The sequence below is a fragment of the Akebia trifoliata genome, chromosome 1 (genome assembly GCF_017979445.1).
Source record: "Akebia trifoliata isolate Shusen 1 chromosome 1, ASM1797944v1, whole genome shotgun sequence".
Classification (NCBI taxonomy): domain Eukaryota; kingdom Viridiplantae; phylum Streptophyta; class Magnoliopsida; order Ranunculales; family Lardizabalaceae; genus Akebia; species Akebia trifoliata.
Genome location: NC_141375.1, coordinates 30,581,819 through 30,600,102, shown reverse-complemented (window position 1 = coordinate 30,600,102; position 18,284 = coordinate 30,581,819). Strand labels below are relative to the sequence as shown.

The window sequence follows — 18,284 nt, the reverse complement described above, 5'->3', positions numbered from 1 at the left end:
AGCTTTCTTTTATTGATGGAGGATTTGTCACCATTCTTTATTAATTATGAGTGATTTAACTAACTTTCGTCGAGGTTTGAAGGTCGAAGTAGATAGAATCTTGAGGGTGGATTTGGGGGTAAAAATAATTCGTTAGACCTAACAAATAGAATGGAAATTTGGATTACTAACTTTGGATTAAAGATTTCAACTGTTATCTTACATGACAAAAATTACAGATTTTTCTATACTGTTTCTTGTCTATTCACACTTTGGATTTCAAGTTTCAACTGGGACCACTTTAACAATCCATCTCACTTAACTACTTCGTCAATCAAACTTTGCTGTACCATAGTTGCCTTGACATGCACAGAATTTTTGAATGAAGATGGACTACTATGAAGACAAGGTGGATCTCTCTTCTTGATTTGATAGATAGATAGATAGATTGTGCGGTGATGCATCAAGTTCTAGTACCCAATCTCTTGTTCACTGCCCCATATCTATTCCACTTGATTGGAAGAAACCATATGAGACATGCTATCAGGTGCCTCACAGTGTGTTTGGCACCCAATCGTTAATTTCCATATGGTTGACATTCTGCAAATTAAATTCGAGGATTTTGGTATTGTAATTAAATCTTGTATCTCTCAAGACTTTACCATTAGCACATGTCCTTGCCACGGATGAGACAATGCGGTCTGTGGTCACTAAGTGTCCCATTCTTGAGTTCCTACACCTAAGGTGTTGTCATGAATTGGTATCACTTGAGGGCCGTAGCATAAGCATTAAAACCCTTACAATTGCAAATTGCCGCCTTAATATAAAGAACTTTGAAATGGATGTTCCAAATTTGCGATTGTTCAAAGTCATGGGCTGTAAACGAGTTGACTTCACTTGAAACTCTATCACTGAATTTCTTAAATCCATTCAATAGTACAGTCTTGGATATGTTGGACTCCATGATGTCTAAATGTCGTCTCCTTGAGAATTTGGAGTTGTTTTCTTGCATAACATGCCCACATCTTAAGGTCTTCAGTGAGAAGTACTTCAGGAGCTTGGTGGTGGATAATTGCGGATACCTTACATGGAGGAAGTTGAGATCAATGCTCCAAATACTTCAAGTTTTTTAGTTTTACTCTGGAATTATCTACAATGAACACATCTTGAATGCTTGAAGCCAAACTTCATTTTAGAGAGAACAAGAGGGAACATAATGATCTTTGAAGATCTACTAAATTGAGCAAACTTCTTGAGAGGTTTAATCATGCCAAAATTCTGACACTGGTTAGTAATTTTGCTGAGGTATGCCAATTATTTACTTTTGATGGGAGACTCATTTGGTCCTGTAGACACCCCATTTTTGCATCTGCCAAATTCGACAATTCGTCATCCGATTACCGTGAATTCCTAATGATGAGCGCAAAGAACCCGAAGGCTTGTGAGTACTGTCTCTGATTTCTTCTGTTTCCAATCTTTTCATCTCCCCTACTCGTTACAACTCTACATAGAAATTTACGCACGCTTAGGATCGCTACATCTTACACTCGACTTAGCAAGCATGTACGCCTTAGGTTCGATACGCAGTTCGATAACTTAGAGACCTCGCTACGTTAGGAAAATACAACTTTGAAACATAGAAATGATCACGTTGGGATTGAAAGAAACTTCACGCTAAAATTCATAAAAATTTGTAAAAATCGACAAAATGACGAAAATACCCCTAAAAAATTTTTGAACCTCCGAAAGACCTTGAAAGTACATCCATTGCACTCAGAACATGATTTCAAGTCTAACGGGATCCAAACTGACGAAAATAGAGAAATTTAAAAAAAATCATAAAAATGACCGAAATGCCCCTCAACCTCCAAATTCAACTTAGAAATCCCGATCCCTAGGAAAATGTAATAAAAATCATAATCAAATTAAAAATCCAATCTATTAAAAAAATAAAAAAACTCAAATTAAAAATTAAACAATTCAAATTAAAATCAAATGGGAATAAAACTGAAAATTTAATAAAAAGTAAATCCAAGATTAAAAACTTAAACTCAAGTTAAAAATCAAAATTCAATGAAAATTAAAAATGACTCAACCGATTAAAATTTCATCGAAATTAAATTAAAAATCAAAAGTCAAAATTAACTTATCAAAATCAAATTAAAAATTGAAAACCAACCAACTAATAAATCGAAACCCAACTAAATTAACAAATTCCAAATCCAACTCAATCGAGCGACGAAACGAAATCAAAAATCAAATGGCTAATTAACAATTAAACTCAAATTAAAAATTAAAATCAAATTAAATTTTTAGCCAAACTCAAAATAAAAACTAATCAATTAATAAAACTTAAAATTAAAAAATTAATCAACAAACAAAAAATCAAAACAAAAATTAATCAAATCAATAAAATAAAAATTAAACCAACCAATCGTAACTCAACAACTCAAGACTATAGTGGTACGAGTAACGTGGGATCACCCCACCATCATTCTCTAAAAAGGAAATAAATAAATAAATAAAAGAAAGAGGAAACACGTTAAAAAAATAAATAAATAAATAAATTAGAAGGTTGTTTTATATATAGAGAGAAGGACGTTCTCTCTATGGAGGGTCTTCTTCTTCGGTCCTCTTCTCTTTGGCCATCATCTTCTCCGTGGGCTGAACGGCGGGACACCTGCAACTCATCTTCTTCACCTCTCTTTCACGTTCTACAAACCTCCCTACCCTCTTCTTCTTCACCTATCCACTGCAACCCAGCCCTTATTGCAAAAAACGTGGCTGCTGCAGCCACTTCTTTCAGCCCTCTTCTCTCAAACCATCTTCTTCTCCAACGTTCTTTGGTCTCCCTCTCTGCCTGCAACTGCTCTCCCCAGCCCTCATTCACGTTCTACCCTTCAACAGCCCATTCGTCTTCATTTTCTTTGGCTGAACCTACCACATAGCCCACTGCTACAGCACTCATAACACCCAGCCCCTGTTCTACTCGTGGCTGCCATACCAGCGCCCCTGACCATTCATCCTGTGCTCTACATCCCTCATAACTCTCAGCCCTCCTCTCTCTCTATTGGTGGCTGTACCAACACCCAGCCATTAATCTTAGACTCCATAGCAGCCCCCATATCACCTCTTTCTCACGTCCTACTTGCTCCAACACAGCCCCATCAACACCCTTTGCTGCCTCCTTTTTATTCACCATCAAACCTGCAACATAACATTGCAACTGCGATCCCAAAACGCTCCAGACTTGCTGCCCAGCCATTAATTCTACACCCACGTTTTGCCCAGCCTTACGTGCTATTGCTACAACGTCACTCTTCGGCTCACTGCTACACCACTTACGAGAACACATCTCTCTTTGCCTGCGCTCTTTCTCAGCATCCACCCCAACAACTCTCTCGCTGCCCTCGTCTCTCCTCTCGGCAGCGAATACTCGCAAGTCTTTGGATCGGACTTGAAGGAATCGACTCGGCATTATTTTATTCTATAGGTAAGTCATTTTTTTTTTAGTTTGTTTTTATGTATTTATTTTTATTTACTTTTACACGTCGATAGGATTAGAAGGATTTTGTTACGAAATTTTTTTATATATTTTTCTTATTTTTGCTTAGCAATAGGATTAATGGAATATTTTTTCTTATGCATTTTTTTTATTTTTATTTCTTTTTACAAATTGATAGGATTAATAGGATATATTTTTTATGCATTTTATTCTATGTTTTTATTTGTTTTTGTATCTCAATAGGGTTAGGAGGATTTTTTTTGTTTATTATATAATTTTTACTTTATGTCGATAGGATTAGGAGAAATTCGATCGCTTTGTGTGTTGTTTCTATTTTTTTCATCTTCGCATATTGATAGGATTAAAAGAATTTTTTTTAGGAATTTTCTATTTTTTTGTCTTTGCACATTGTTAGGGTTAGGAGAATATTTTATTTTTTTAGTTTTGTGTGACGTAGGTTTTTAGGTTTATTTATTTATTTATTATTTATTTGTATATTGATAAGATTAGGATTTTTTATTCTTTTTTAGGTCTTATTTTGTCTTTGCATAGTGATAGGGTTAGGAGAGCATTTGTTCTTATCTTTATTTTTTTCTTTTATCCTTTATTTATTTTTATTTTTTATTTTTTATTTATTTCTATTTTATGCATCTTTTTCATGAATTTGTGACAACGCGATCTTTGTGTTTAAGCATGACGGCTCCATATGATTTGTGCAATAGATTTGTGATGAATTGGTGACGAGTTTAGAATTTTTCCATGTGATCAATGTACTCCTTGAATTGATAGCCATGCATGCTATTAAATGATAGTTATTTTGACAAAATCGAAAATCATGTGTGCATGCTCGTTTGGTTACTCTAGGGATTCATGAATAGGAGAAGTTTCTTGTGGGTTGTTCTTTCTAACTTGGAGTTTTTTCGCGATAATATTTGTCAATTTCCAATTTGGTGATTTTTAGCAAATTCATAATATTCTAATTTAGGACTTCATTGTTTATATAATTTTTCTTTTTGGAGATTATTTATGGGTCATTAGAATATTCATATTTGAAAACTTTCTAATATAGGATTGCATAGTTTCCTATTTTGAGAGAATATATTTATAGATTTCTGATTCAGAAATTTCATATTTTAGCAATTTTTCAATTTAGAAGATTCTGCACATTTTTATATTTAGGAGGTTCATGTTCATGGAAATTTGGGAGTTTCAAATTTAGAAATTTACATTTTTGGAATGTTTTATTTTAGAAAATGTATTTTTTTAAAATTTTAATTTGAGAATCCAGCATATATCTCTTGAATTCTTATTTAGGAAATTTTGTGTTCCTAATTTAGAAATATTATAAGTCCCAATTTGACAGGTTTCTATTTGTAATCTTCCTATTCAGAATATTCTCATGATTTTCTATTTTGGACAATTTAAGGAATACTTGCAGGTGGAGTTTCTTAATTGATTTCAGGTCAAGGAGCTAATTAGGACTTTTTCAAACCCTTCCATATTTTGTGGAATTCAAAGAAGGATCATATGATGGTTGGGACAATTTTTAGTCATAGGATTTGGTTGGAAAACCCAACATAAATTGATGATGATGATTGGACTGTGACCTTGACTGTAGTGTATGTATGTTGACCATAGGATGATTTTGGATTGTAGTAGAGAGCGATCATTTTAATCGGACGGGTTTGGTGCCTAACACCTTCCGAAACCCGTAATTTGACCCTTTACCCATATCTTTGATCCGCGGACGGATCCATATCCGTTTGGAGTTATTTATGGTTCCTAGACCTAAACTAAGTGGCGACTCCCATTTCTCAAAAGTCCCCTATTTTATAAATCAGACCCTTATCCACTATTTAGTGAAAACGGGTCGAGGCGATTTCAGGTCCCCACTAAGAGCTTTCCTCGCTAGGAAAGGAAGATGAGCATAAGCTTCAAAAGAGGCAGAAGAAGAAGTTGTTGAAGCGAAGGTTGCCAAGGCGTCAGCAACAGAATTTCCTTCCCTAAAAATATACCAAATCTCCCAAACAATGAATTGAAGAATATACCTGATCTCATACCAAGTTGATTCAAGTTTCCAGTGGATTTTGGAGCTCTTAAAGGTGTTAACAATAAAAGTTGAGTCTGATTCTATGATCAATTTTTTATCAACCAAAGGGATCAAAATAAGTCCATGAAGAAAAGCTTTAAGTTCAGCAAAATTATTAGTCGTTACACCAATACACTCACACACAGCAGTAACCATGGGCCCTTGATCGTCTCAAATAATGTAGCCTGTACCAACTATGCCTAGATTTCCTCGGCTGGATCCATCAACATTTAACTTAAGCCAACCACTCCATGGTTTTTCCCAACTTATCTGAATGATCTTGTGGTTCATAGAAGGAGAAGGAAGTAAAGAATTAAGATCAAACAACAGCCCCCTTATTTTTGAAATAACTGAAGCTGTATTCCAGTGAGATCCTTCAAAGATAATGTGATTCTTTGTAATGCAAATAAAACAAAAGGTAACCCAAGGAAAAGCAGCCCAAGGAGTTTTGCTATACTTGCACCATGAGATAATGGAAGATAAGCACTGAAAATGGGAAATGGAAAGCCCCAACACTCTACAAAGACTAATCCAAACTTCCGCAATTGAACCACATGAGAAGAAAAGATGCCCCAATGACTCCTCCTCCTTCCTACAGATGCAACAAATAAATGTGAAACTCTAATGGGATTTTAGGGTGTCGCGGTATATACAAACACAGAAAGGGTTGTTACAAGCTCCTTGATAACTTAATCTCTTTTCTTTATTTACAATTTACCAATTTCTTGTGATGTGATGCGAGAAGACAATGCGTTTTCTGAGGAAATTAGTAGAGAATTTGCTTCCTCCACTATGTGATCTCAAGCATTTAGAGATGAGAGCTAGTAAAACTTCAATGAGTTATAAACAGATTTTAATTTGCTTGCTCAGTCTTTCAGCTCAATTGGAGATTTTTACCATGGATATCTATCCCCTCAGTATCAACCTCAAGGTACTAAAATTCTCCTTTGCAGACACTTCGTGCAACCGTTGTTGATTATTCAAACTTTGTCTGGGTTCATCTTCCTCTTGATTATGTCCAACGTTGCCTCAAAGAAATTACAATAAAAAACATTGAAGGTGATGAAAACGAAATGGAGTTAGTGAAGTTAGGAATTTGGCTACTACGTCCTAATATCCCACCATCAAAATGCTTGAGATGGAAAGCATGAAGAAAGTAGGAAGATTGGATTATCCATAGAAAGCATTATTTTTTTCTCCCTTATATCCATAGAAATATTATTTTTTTTCCTTGATCTCATACCCATTTTTTTTTAGTTTTTGGTTGATGCATTGGAGAAGAATTTGAGAATAGATAATCTCAGTTCTCTAAAAATCAGTTTTGAGCTTCATCTAAATGTAACGGTGAAAAATATTTTGTTTTCAATGTTCTTAAAATTTTGTCCTCTACACTCCTGTGGGGTCAGATCAGGTTTTTGGATGTCACAATGTGAGTTCATGACTCTCAGTAAGATTTGAAATATTACCAAGTTAGTGAGGCTAGTCCGACTCTTACAGTGTAAAAGCCGTGGCTGAATTAGAGACTGACTGATAGCCGAATGCAAATTGTAATTTTAAAGCAAGATAAAGACGTAAGAGGGCTCAACACAATTACATATGAGCAAATAGAAAACAAGGGCATCGCCATTCACCAATAAGTGATCACTCATTACACATTTCTTCACCGAATTTGGAAGGTCACTATAGTAAAAACAATGGAGGTTTTCGAGACCACAGGCGAAGAAAGAAGAAGAAGGCTAATTTCTCTATAATAATAATAAAAATAATAAAGAGATTTACATGAAAATGCATAAGAAAGAAGGTTAATTTCTTACTTCATATATAGTTAAACCAACCACCTTCTCCTCAAGGGAACTGATATTCTCAACATCAAACTTGTTGAGGAGAGTAAATATAGAAATGGTGGACATGGGCGTCACCACCAAATCATCCATAACCATGTAAGTCACCACACCCTTCACGTAACCTCCTCCTTTACTAGACAATGACGATGCCTGAACTTTGGAAGTTTTAGGAGCATTGTAGATTTCCTCCTCCTCATTATAACCTTCTTCATCACTCCACAATGATTCCACATTGAATATTTTAGGAGCAACATACAATACCTCGTTGTTCATTTTGTTGTCATATCCTTTCAAAAAGTTGGAGATAGCCATGGAGGTCTATTCAAACTCTGAATTTCAACAAGTACCACTTTAACAATCCATCTCAAATTCAAGTACTTCATCGATCAAACTTTGCTGCACCATGGTTGCCTGGACATGCAGAATTTTCGAACTTCTATGAACTACGAAGACAAAGGTCCCTCTTCTTGAATTGATAGATGGATAGATTGCACGGTGATTTATCAAGTTCAAGTACTCGATCTCTTGTTCTTCTCCCCATTCCATATTCCACCTGATTGGACGAAACCGTATCACATATCCTATCAGGTGCCTCGCAGTGTGTTTGATGCCCAATCAATAACTTCCATAGAGTAGACATTCTGCTAATTCAAGGATTTTGGCATTGCAAATCTGGTATCTCTCAAGACTTTATCAGTATCACACGTCTGTCACAGATGAGATAATACAGCGTGTGGTCACTAATTGTCCCATCCTTGAGTTCCTAGACCTAAAATGTTGTCATGAATTTGTATCACTTGAGGGTAGTAGCGTAAGTATTAGAACCATTACAATTGGATATTTCCTTAAAATAAAGAACATTGAAATGGATGTTCCAAATCTGCGATTATTCGAGTGCACATCAAACCATGAGCTGGAAATCAACTCATGAGGTCCAAACGAGTTGACTTCACTTGAAACTCTGTCACTAAATTTCTCAAATTCGTCTAAGAATGGCTTGGAATTCAGAAATCTCAAAATGCTATCACTTAAGGGTATCATAATTATGGATATGTTCGAATCTAAATGTCTAAATGTCATCTCCTTGAGAATTTGGAATTGGTTTCCTGCGTAACACACCCACATCTTAAGGTCTTCAGAGAGAAGCTCAAGAGCTTGGAGGTGGATGATTGCAGATGCATGGAGGAAGCTGATATCAATTCTCCAAATCTTAAATACTTCATGTTTTTGGGTTCTACTCTGGAATTAACTACAATAAACACATCTCGCATGCTTGAAGCCAAGCTTCATTTTTGAGAACAACGGGTAATGGAATGATCTTCAAAAATCTACTAAAGTGAGGAAACTTCTTCAAAGGTTTAATCATGCCAAAGTTTGACACTTGTTAGTGATTTTGATGAGGTATGCTAATTTGTATTCTCTTTTATCATTATGTCACGTTAGACAAAAACTTTTTAGCATCATCACCATAATAGTTACATAAATGCTCATGGCTTAATCTCTTTGCTCTATCTATTAACAATAACAATATACCAATTTATTGTGACGTGAGTAGACGACACTTATTCCGGGGAAATTACTTGTGAATTCACTTCCCCCACTATGTGATCTCAAGCATTTGCATATGAGAGTATGGAAAACATTTGCATATGAGAGTATGGAAAACATTGATGAGTTATAAAGAGATTTTAGTTTGCTTGCTCAGTCTTTCAGCTCAATTGGAGATTCTTACGATAGTTATGTATCCCCTCAGGATAAACATCAAGGTAATGAATTTCTCCTTTGTAGACACTTTAATTTTTGTCATAGTAAATTTGGTATGAGGAATTGACCATTTCTAGTATTATATTTATTTTTCCATCCTTTTTTATTATTATTTTCAGTTTCGTGCCACTGTTGTTGATTATTCAAAGTTCAACTGGGCTCAACTTCCTCTTGATTATGTCTAATGTTGCCTCAAAGAAGTTATGATAAAAAACATTGTGAAGGCAACGAAAACGAAATGGAGTTAGTGAAATTTGTCCTTGGACATGCAATGGATTTGGCTAGTATGTCTATGCTCCATCAAAATGCTTGACCTGGAAAGTTTGAAAGAAGTAGGAAGACTGGGTTATCCATAGAAAGCATTTTTTTTTCCCTTTTATATGTCTAAACATTTCTTTGAAGCATTTTTTTTTCTCTATCTTATATTTTTAATTTTTTGTTGATGACTGGAGAAGGATTTGGGAGTTGACAATCTTCGTTCTCTTATACGTTCAATATTGCTTTAAAAGGAAGGATTTTGTAGAGTTTGAGATATTAGTTGCAAATTATTGGAATATATGAAAAGAGGAAAAAATGAGAATTTATTTTGGCAAAAAGGTAGCGCTTCCGGTCTTGTGGAAAGTTAGAGATGGTGTCAACAAACACCCATTTGTAAAGATGTCTGAGATTCTATGGTTCGTCTGATAGTTTGGCTGAATTTGATAAAACTGACCAAATGTGAGATGCTCCGACGTTTTAATTAATATCGGAGATAACCCCTATTTTGGGTTTTGTTCAATATTAGAGATACCCCTGTGTTTTCAAACTCATGACATGATTCTAAATTTTTTATTAGTTTATTAACATTTCCTTCTGTCTTTTTTTGTTTTTTTTATAAGTAAATTTCCTGCTCTTTAATAACGTTTTCCTGATTATTTTCAATATGCTCTCGCTAGGATTTTTTGTGTTCTTCAAATTCCCCTATAAATTGTTAATTTCATTCATTAATATTTTGTTTCCCAATTTAATCGCCTTTTGAAAATGCTTTGTACTTGTATCAAAATCTTTAAATGTCTGATAATTTTCCGCACCAATCGGATTATTTTGTTTCTGCATTGGATTTATGAACTATCACCTAGAAATGATTGAATTTTTCTTAGAATTTTTAGGGGTTTTGTTTTGGTTGAATTCAATTTTTGGGTCTATATACATGTTGTATTGAGAGAAGGAAAGCATGGAGCGAAGGGGAGATCGAAGATAGTGAAACAATTAAGACAGAAGCTTTTTTGGGAGTCTTCTCCTCCCCTTGTGAATGACAATCCTCATTTTTCGATCACGTCTTATGCCAATGATGGCCAAGAAGAAGAATGGAGAATAGTAATAGAGAAGAACGTCTTAAGGGTAATGTAGATAGAATCTTAAAGGTGAATATGAAAGTTAAAAAATAAGAGTGCACTTGATTGCTAGAACTTCATTTTCCATGGTATTTGAAATCCATGAGAAATGATCGTGAAAAATCTGTAAGGAGGAAACAAAAAAATATTTCAGCTGTTTGGTTATATCTAGAAAATATCCAGACAAAAGTCAGGAAGAAGAAGAGGAGGTAGAAGAGTGAGAGAGAAGAATGAGAGGGGGGAGACAGAGGTGGAGCAAGAGGAAAGAAAGAACAAGCGTCGAGAGGGATAAGAAAAGAAAAGTAGAGAGAAATACAGATCGATGACTGCGTTGCATCTTGTTGGAGAAGAAGAAGAAGAAAAGGATGATAAGTTGGATTTCATTTTTGAAAAATGAAATTTAATCTTAGTAAGATTTATAAATAATGGTGAAAATTCATTTTTAATTTTCTGTAAAAAAAAAAAAATCCAATTAGATTTCTTACCTATAAAGAAACTTTCTACCCTAAATAATAAATATGACATTTAAGTCTAGTTTATTATCTCAAATAAATATGGGCAAAAACGTAATTGGACACTTACAAGGAAAACTACGGCATCGATGACAATATTCGTCACTATCTTTTAGATTTCTTTCTCGTTTTCATCGAGGCTCCCCACCACCACCAGTGCCTCGAACGTTTGTAGTGAGGTCTGCTACTGTACAACCCTAATCTCTTTTTCTTTTTCTTTTTTTCTTTTTTTAATTATAACTATTTCTATATTGCTTCTGTGTATTCTAACTTGGTTTGAGAAGGGAAAAATCTCAAAAGGGAAATTGGAGGTAAGACTGAGATGGGAAGATATTCCTTAGGATTTCTCTATGAAATCTTCTTCTTCTCTCTCTCTCTCTCAATTGTACTTTGATTAAGGGTAGAAAGGCCAAAAATTAAATGTAGACTGAGATGGAAAGATAATCCCAAGGATTCCTAAGAAAAATGAATTAGTTATTCTCACAAACATAAAATGTTAGATGTTTCCCTTGAGCAATTAGTGCCTATTATTCTTAATTGGGCTCTAATTAGCCTTAATTATGATAAAGTTTCATAAAAAATACAAGAATTTTCAAAAAAAAATTCCATAAAAACCCTACCTTGTTCTTGAGATATGAATGATGAAGAATATAAAATTTTGAGAGTAAATAACACAAATGTTATCATGTATTTTTTTTTCCACCTGGACCTGATGACCTACATACATATAATTCAAAGAAAAAACTTATTTGCACCTTTATTTACCAATATCAAAGGAAATCTGTGTGTTTTTTCTTCATTAAAAAAAAAAAAAAAGAACTAAAATTAGTTTACTTTTGTTTTTGTTGTGAAGAGGAAGATGGATGTCCGGCATGGGATGAAGTATAAATCAGAGACGAACAATAATATTATTGCTGATGATCATATCAACAATCTTCCTGACCATCTTTTACATCATATAGTCTCTCTTCTTTCGATAAGAGAAGCAATATCAACGTCTGTCCTCTCCAAGAGATGGAGATACATATGGAGGTCTACTCATATTTTGGATTTCAACCAGGACCACTTTAACAATTTGTCTCAATTCAGATACTTTGTCGATCAAACATTGCTGCACCATAGTTTCCTTAACATGCAGAGTTTTCGAATTAAGATGGACTGCTACGAAGATAGGGATCTCTCTTCTCAACTTGATAGATGGATAAATTGCGTGATGATGCATCAAGTTCAAGTACTCGACCTCTTGTTCACTGCCCCAATCAATATTAGACCTAATAGGTATAAACCCTATGAGAAATGCTATCAGGTGCCTCGCAGTGTGTTTGACGCCCACTCGATAACTTCCATCCAGTTGACATTCAGCAAATTCGTGGATTTTGGTATTGTAAATATGGTATCTCTCAAGACTTTATCATTATCCCATGTCCTTGTCACGGATGAGACAATGCGGCGTGTAGTCACTAATTGTCCCTTCCTTGAGTTCCTACACCTAAGAGGATGTCATGAATTGGTATCTCTAGAGGGTCGTAACATAAGTATTAGAACCCTTACAATTGTGTTTTGCCGCGATCTAAAGAAATTTGAAATGGATGTTCCTAATCTCCAGTCGTTTGAGTTCAAATCAAATCCGAGGCTGGAAATCATGTCATGGGGTGAACACAAGTTGACTTCACTTAAATTTCAATCACCTGAGTTGTCTAATCCATTCAACAACAGTGCCCCGGATTTCAAAAATATCAAAGTGCTATCGCTTACTCATGTCAAAATTGTGGATGTAGTGTTCGAGTCCCTGATGTCTAAATGTCTTCACCTTGAGAATTTGGAGTTGGTTTACTGCTCAATATTGCCACACCTCGAGGTTTTCAGTGAGAAGCTCAAGAGCTTGGTACTGGATGAATGCAGTGGCCTGAAGGAAGCTGAGATCAATACCCCAAATCTTAAATACTTCAAGTTTGGTGGGTCTACTCTGGAATTATCTACAATGAACACATCTTGCATGCTTGAAGCTGAGCTTCATTTTAAAGGGGACCTCGGGGAATGGAATGGTCTTCAAAGATATGTTAAATTGAGGAAACTTCTTGAGAGGTTTGATCATGTCAAAGTTCTGACACTGGTTAGTTATTTTACTGAGGTATGCCAAATATTTTCTTTTGATTATCTACTTGATATATCGTTATGTCACATTAGACCGTACATAGTTAAAAAACTCTACGATAAATGCAAAACTCTAATGAGTTTTCAGTTTGATGCCGTTTATACAAACACAGAAAGGGTTGTTTCACAAAACCGTTATTACCATTTTTAGCATTACCATACTTGTTACATTACATGCTCATGGGTCATCTTTTTTCTCTATTTACAATTTACCAATTTCTTGTCATGTGAGAAGGCTATGCTTCTTCTGGTGAAATTACTTGAAAATTCGCTTCCCCCGCTATGTAATCTCAAGCATTTGAGAATGAAAGCATATGAAAAATCGATGAGTTATAAAGAGATTGTAGTTTGCTTGCTCAGTCTTTCGGCTCACTTGGAAATTCTTACGTTAGATTTATGCCCCCTCAGTATCAACCTCAAGGTACTAAAGTTCTCTTTTCTAGACATTTCAATTATATGTCATGGTAAATTTTGTATGAGGAATTGACCATTTCTAGCATTATAATTATATTTCCGTCTTTTTATTTTCAGTTTCAGGCGACCATTGTGGATTATTGGAACTTCATCTGGGCTCGTCTTCCTCTTGATTATGTCCAACGTCGCCTCAAAGAAGTTACGATAGAAAACATTGTAGGTCATGAAAATGAAATGGAGTTAGTGAAGTTTCTCCTTGGAGATGCAATGGATTTGGCTACTACGTCTATCCCTCCATCAAGATGCTTGACCTGGAAAGGTTGAAGAAAGTTGGAAGACTGAATTATCCATAGAAAACATATTTTTTTCTTCTATAGATCAAAATATTTAGAGTCGTGCTGGAGTGACCTCAAGATTGTAGCTCATATTGCACATTCTGGTGTGAAAGTGTATAGGAACTATAGATGCTTTTTCACGTATCTCGATGAAAAGCATCTATGTTTCCTATACACTTTCACGAAAGGATGTGCGATGTGAGGTACAACTTGAGGTTAGCTCAGCATTATTCAAATATTTATTTCAAGCATTTGTTTTGGTTTTTCAATCATGCATTGGAGTAGAATTTGAGAGTCTGGAATCACAATTATATGTATATATATATATATATATATATATATATATATATATATATATATATATATATATAGCGTTCAATGGCAAACTTTTTAGCAAACTTTTTGGCAAAACATTTTTCAAAACATGAGTTAGAGGTTTTGGAATGAGCTGATTTTTGGTGAGGATGATCTCTATGGTGAGTAGATCATCCTCACCAAAAATCAGACCATTCTAAAACTTCTGACCCATGTTTACAAGCTGAAAAATCGTGGACCGTCCATTTTTTGTAAACTGTTTTTGATGGGGTTAGAAGTTTTGGAATGGGCTGATTTTTTGTGATGATGATCTCCTCACCGTAGAGATCATCCTCACCAAAAATCAGCCCATTCCAAAACCTCTAACTCATGTTTTGAAAAATGTTTTGCCAAAAAGTTGGCCCTTGAACGCCCCCCTATATATATATATATATATATATGGGTCCCGTTCGCCACCCTTAGTTTTACCACACACTTTAACAAACGCGTTTTGTCTTACATGGGTTAGAAGTTTCGGAATGAGCTGATTTTTGGTGAGGATGATCTCTATGGTGAGGAAATCATCCTCACCAAAAATCAGCTCATTCCAAAACTTCTAACCCCATCAAAATTGATTTACAAAAAATGGACGGTCCACGATTTTTCAACGTGTAAACATGGGGCTAAACATTTCGAAATGGGCTGATTTTTGGGGAGGATGATCTTCTAATCATAGAGATCATCCTCACCAAAAATCAACTCATTCCAAAACTTCTAACCCATGTAGGACAAAAAACGTTTGTTAAAGTGTGTGGTAAAACTTAGGGTGCTGAACATTTCCCTATATATATATATATATATATGCAATATTTTGCTTTGAAAGGCAGGATTTTGTACAGTTTGATACTATTTGCAAATTATTGGAATCCATGAAAAGAGAGAAAAATAAGTGTTTATTTTGGAAAAAAGGTAGTTTGAGTAGCTCTCTTTGTCATGCGAAAAGTTAGAGAGACCCATTTGGCCTTCTCTGATCATAATAGTAAAGATGTCGGAGATTCGAGATGATCCATTTAATATTTTCGCTGAGTTGATAAAAGAGTCATGCTGGAGGGACTTTGTTTTCACTGTGTTTCACACTGCGCTGATGAGGAGGTGCACACATAACCATAGTTGCTTCGCTTATATCTCCAGGAAACACATCTATGGCCACCACATCAATGCAATATGAAACACAGTGAAAAACAAAGTCACTCTAGGATTTTCCTTGATAAAAACTGATCAAATTGTAATTCCAGCTCCTATTCATTTTTGTTATGATATTATTAATAAAATCAGTTATTCTTTATGTTGATATTATAATGGTTCATAATATCATTCCAAATTTCACCCTTTTAGATACTTTTTCCAACCTATTGCCGATACTAAGTTGCAGTAAAAAATGTGTATCCACTTTTCATGATATTATGGATGGATCAGATATATCATGGCAATTCCTCAGAAAAAATTGTGAGTCTTCCACAATGGAGTCTGAAAAGTGAGATTTCGAGTAAGTGCTTACATAATCTTCTGCTGTCCGAGAAAATGATTCATCGAAATAATGAGTCACCCATTCCATTGATAGTCATAATATCATTACCTTACCAATTCTGCTCAAAATTCCTTTATTTTTTATTTATCCAAAAATTCTATTTAATTTTTCTTAATTAGTCCACCTTCAAGCTCTTCAACCTTTATGGTATATTATTTTTTAATCTATTAAAACATATCTGCTGCCGATCATTTTTAACCCGACCTTAATTATTTGAAGAAACTCATAGATTTTTATATCCCAAATTAAATCGTTGGATTTGGTAGAGAATTTTTTTTCCAAATGGTTAAAATGACTGGCTTTGGAAAGAAAATTAAAGAATTTTGGCTACAAAAGATGGTGGCATTTAAATCATTGTATTAGTTTATTTGTATAAACTGAGGTTATGGGGCATGTCATCAGTTTGAAAACACATGAGTAAATAATTAAAGATATTTTTAACTCAAAAAAGATAGTTGGAGAGGAAAATCAACAGCAAAGGGTTGACATGGATGCGAAAGAGGAATCTTTCTTCTATCGATGTAGAATTTGTCACTCTTTTGTAGATTTCTTTGATAATTATGATTTATTTAACTATCTTTCCTCGAGATTTGAAGGTTGAAGTAGATAGAAGCTTGAGGGTGGATATGAGGGTAAAAATAATAAGGATTAGTTTTGATTACATGGAAACTTATTTTTTATGAAATTTGAAATCCAAGGAAAAATGATCATGGCTAGAAAATTAATGGGTTAGGAGGGAAAAATATATTTCAATGTTTGATTGCTTGTAGAAAATGCCAAATAAAAAATAAAAAATGTAGCATGGGAGGTGGAGGAGGAAGAAGAATAAGATGGGAGGGATTCCCGATTGACGATAGTCATATGATTGCTATTATTGCTGATGATCATATCGACAATCTTACTGACCATCTTTTACATCATATAATCTCTCTTATTCTGTTAAGAGAAGCGATATCAACCCTCCTCTCCAAGAGATGAAGATAATACATATGGAGGTCTATTGGCATTTTGGATTTCAACCAGAACCTCCTTAATTTAACAATCCATCTCAATTCAAGTACTTTGTTGATCAAACTTTGCTGCACCATAGTTGCCTTGGCATGCAGAGTTTTCGGATTTAGATGGACTACTATGAAGACAAGGCAGATCTCTCTTCTCGACTTGATAGATAGATGGATTGCACAGTGATGCATCAAGTTCAAGTACTCAATCTCTTGTGCATCGCCCCGTCTCTGCTTCACCTGAAAACAAAATGGAGTTAGTGAAGTTTATCCTTGGAGATGCAATAGATTTGGCTACTAGGTACGTATATCCCTCCATCAAAATGCTCAAGATGGAAAGCTTGAAGAAAGTAGGAAGATTGGATTATCCATAGAAAGTATTATTTTTTTTCATTATATACATCAATATTTCTTTCAAGCATTTTTTTTTTGTTTTTGGTTGATGCATTGGAGAAGAATTTGAGAACATATGATCTCAGTTCTCTAAAAATCAGTTTTGAGCTTCATCAAAATGTAACAGTGAAAAATATGTTGTTTTCAAAAAACTTTGCCCTCTATACTCTTGTGGGGTCTTTTTGGATGTCACAATGTGAGTTCATGTCTCCTACTAAGATTTGAAATATTACCAAGTAAGTGAGGCTAGCCCGACTCTTATAAATAACTTTGTGTAAAAGCTGTGGCTGAATTAGAGACTGACTGATAGCTGAATGCAAATTGTAATTTTAAAGAAAGATAAAGACGTTAAGAGGGCTCAACACAATTACAGTCTACGAGCGAATAGAAAACAAGAGCATTTCCATACACCACTCTTGTGTCTCCTACATTTGTTTGTCGTGATTAAGGTCTGAAACTTTAAATATTAACTACCATTATTTTCCTTTGCTTACGATATTGCTTCACTTACATTCAAAGATCTTCTCAACCGAATATCCTTTTGGATCGGTTCTCTAGTTTTCTATTCTATTTTATTCTATTGTTTTGTGTATTCTAACTGATTTGACACTAGAAAAGTCTAGCGGGAAATTGGAAGTTGTAACTGAGATGGGACTATATCCCTTCGGATTCCTGTACGAAATCTGTTTTTTTCTTCCCTCTCAATTGTATGTATGGTGCTCTGCCTCAAAACATAATTTAATGATTATGATGAATGCAAGCTAAATCCTATGCGGTTGTCGTGACAAGGGCAGACAACCGTGGATCTTTTCCTTGTGTATCCCAAAGAAAAAGATCTATGATTCTTTGCCCTTGCCATGTCAACTGCGTATGATATACCGGATGCATTCCTCATGACTCTTAATTTAATAATAATGTTGGGGTGACATTGGATTTACTGTGATTCTTACATTTCTATAAGTGGAGGTGCGCCCAAGTAAACACATCTACATTTATGTGTGCACCTCCATATCAGAAATGTAAAAAATTGTAGTAAATC

General features: G+C 34.7%; 1 protein-coding gene across 1 annotated transcript; it reads left to right on the top strand.

The window, feature by feature from the left end:
- The first annotated feature begins 11,137 nt into the window (after positions 1-11,137).
- On the top strand, positions 11,138-14,289 carry LOC147411664 (F-box protein At4g22280-like). Its single transcript, XM_086454773.1, has 4 exons — positions 11,138-11,245; positions 11,920-13,197; positions 13,456-13,641; positions 13,752-14,289. Exons 2-4 carry the CDS (start codon positions 11,926-11,928, stop codon positions 13,956-13,958), a joined length of 1,665 nt encoding a protein of 554 aa, XP_086310899.1. The 5' UTR covers positions 11,138-11,245; positions 11,920-11,925; the 3' UTR covers positions 13,959-14,289.
- The last annotated feature ends 3,995 nt before the right edge of the window (positions 14,290-18,284 follow it).

Coding starts and splice junctions, on each gene's coding strand:
- LOC147411664 (XM_086454773.1), top strand. CDS start 11,926: ATGGATGTCCGGCATGGGATGAAGTATAAATCAGAGACGAACAATAAT. Junction 13,198..13,455: donor TGGTTAGTTATTTTACTGAG/GTATGCCAAATA, acceptor TCATGTGAGAAG/GCTATGCTTCTTCTGGTGAA. Junction 13,642..13,751: donor CCCTCAGTATCAACCTCAAG/GTACTAAAGTTC, acceptor TTTTATTTTCAG/TTTCAGGCGACCATTGTGGA.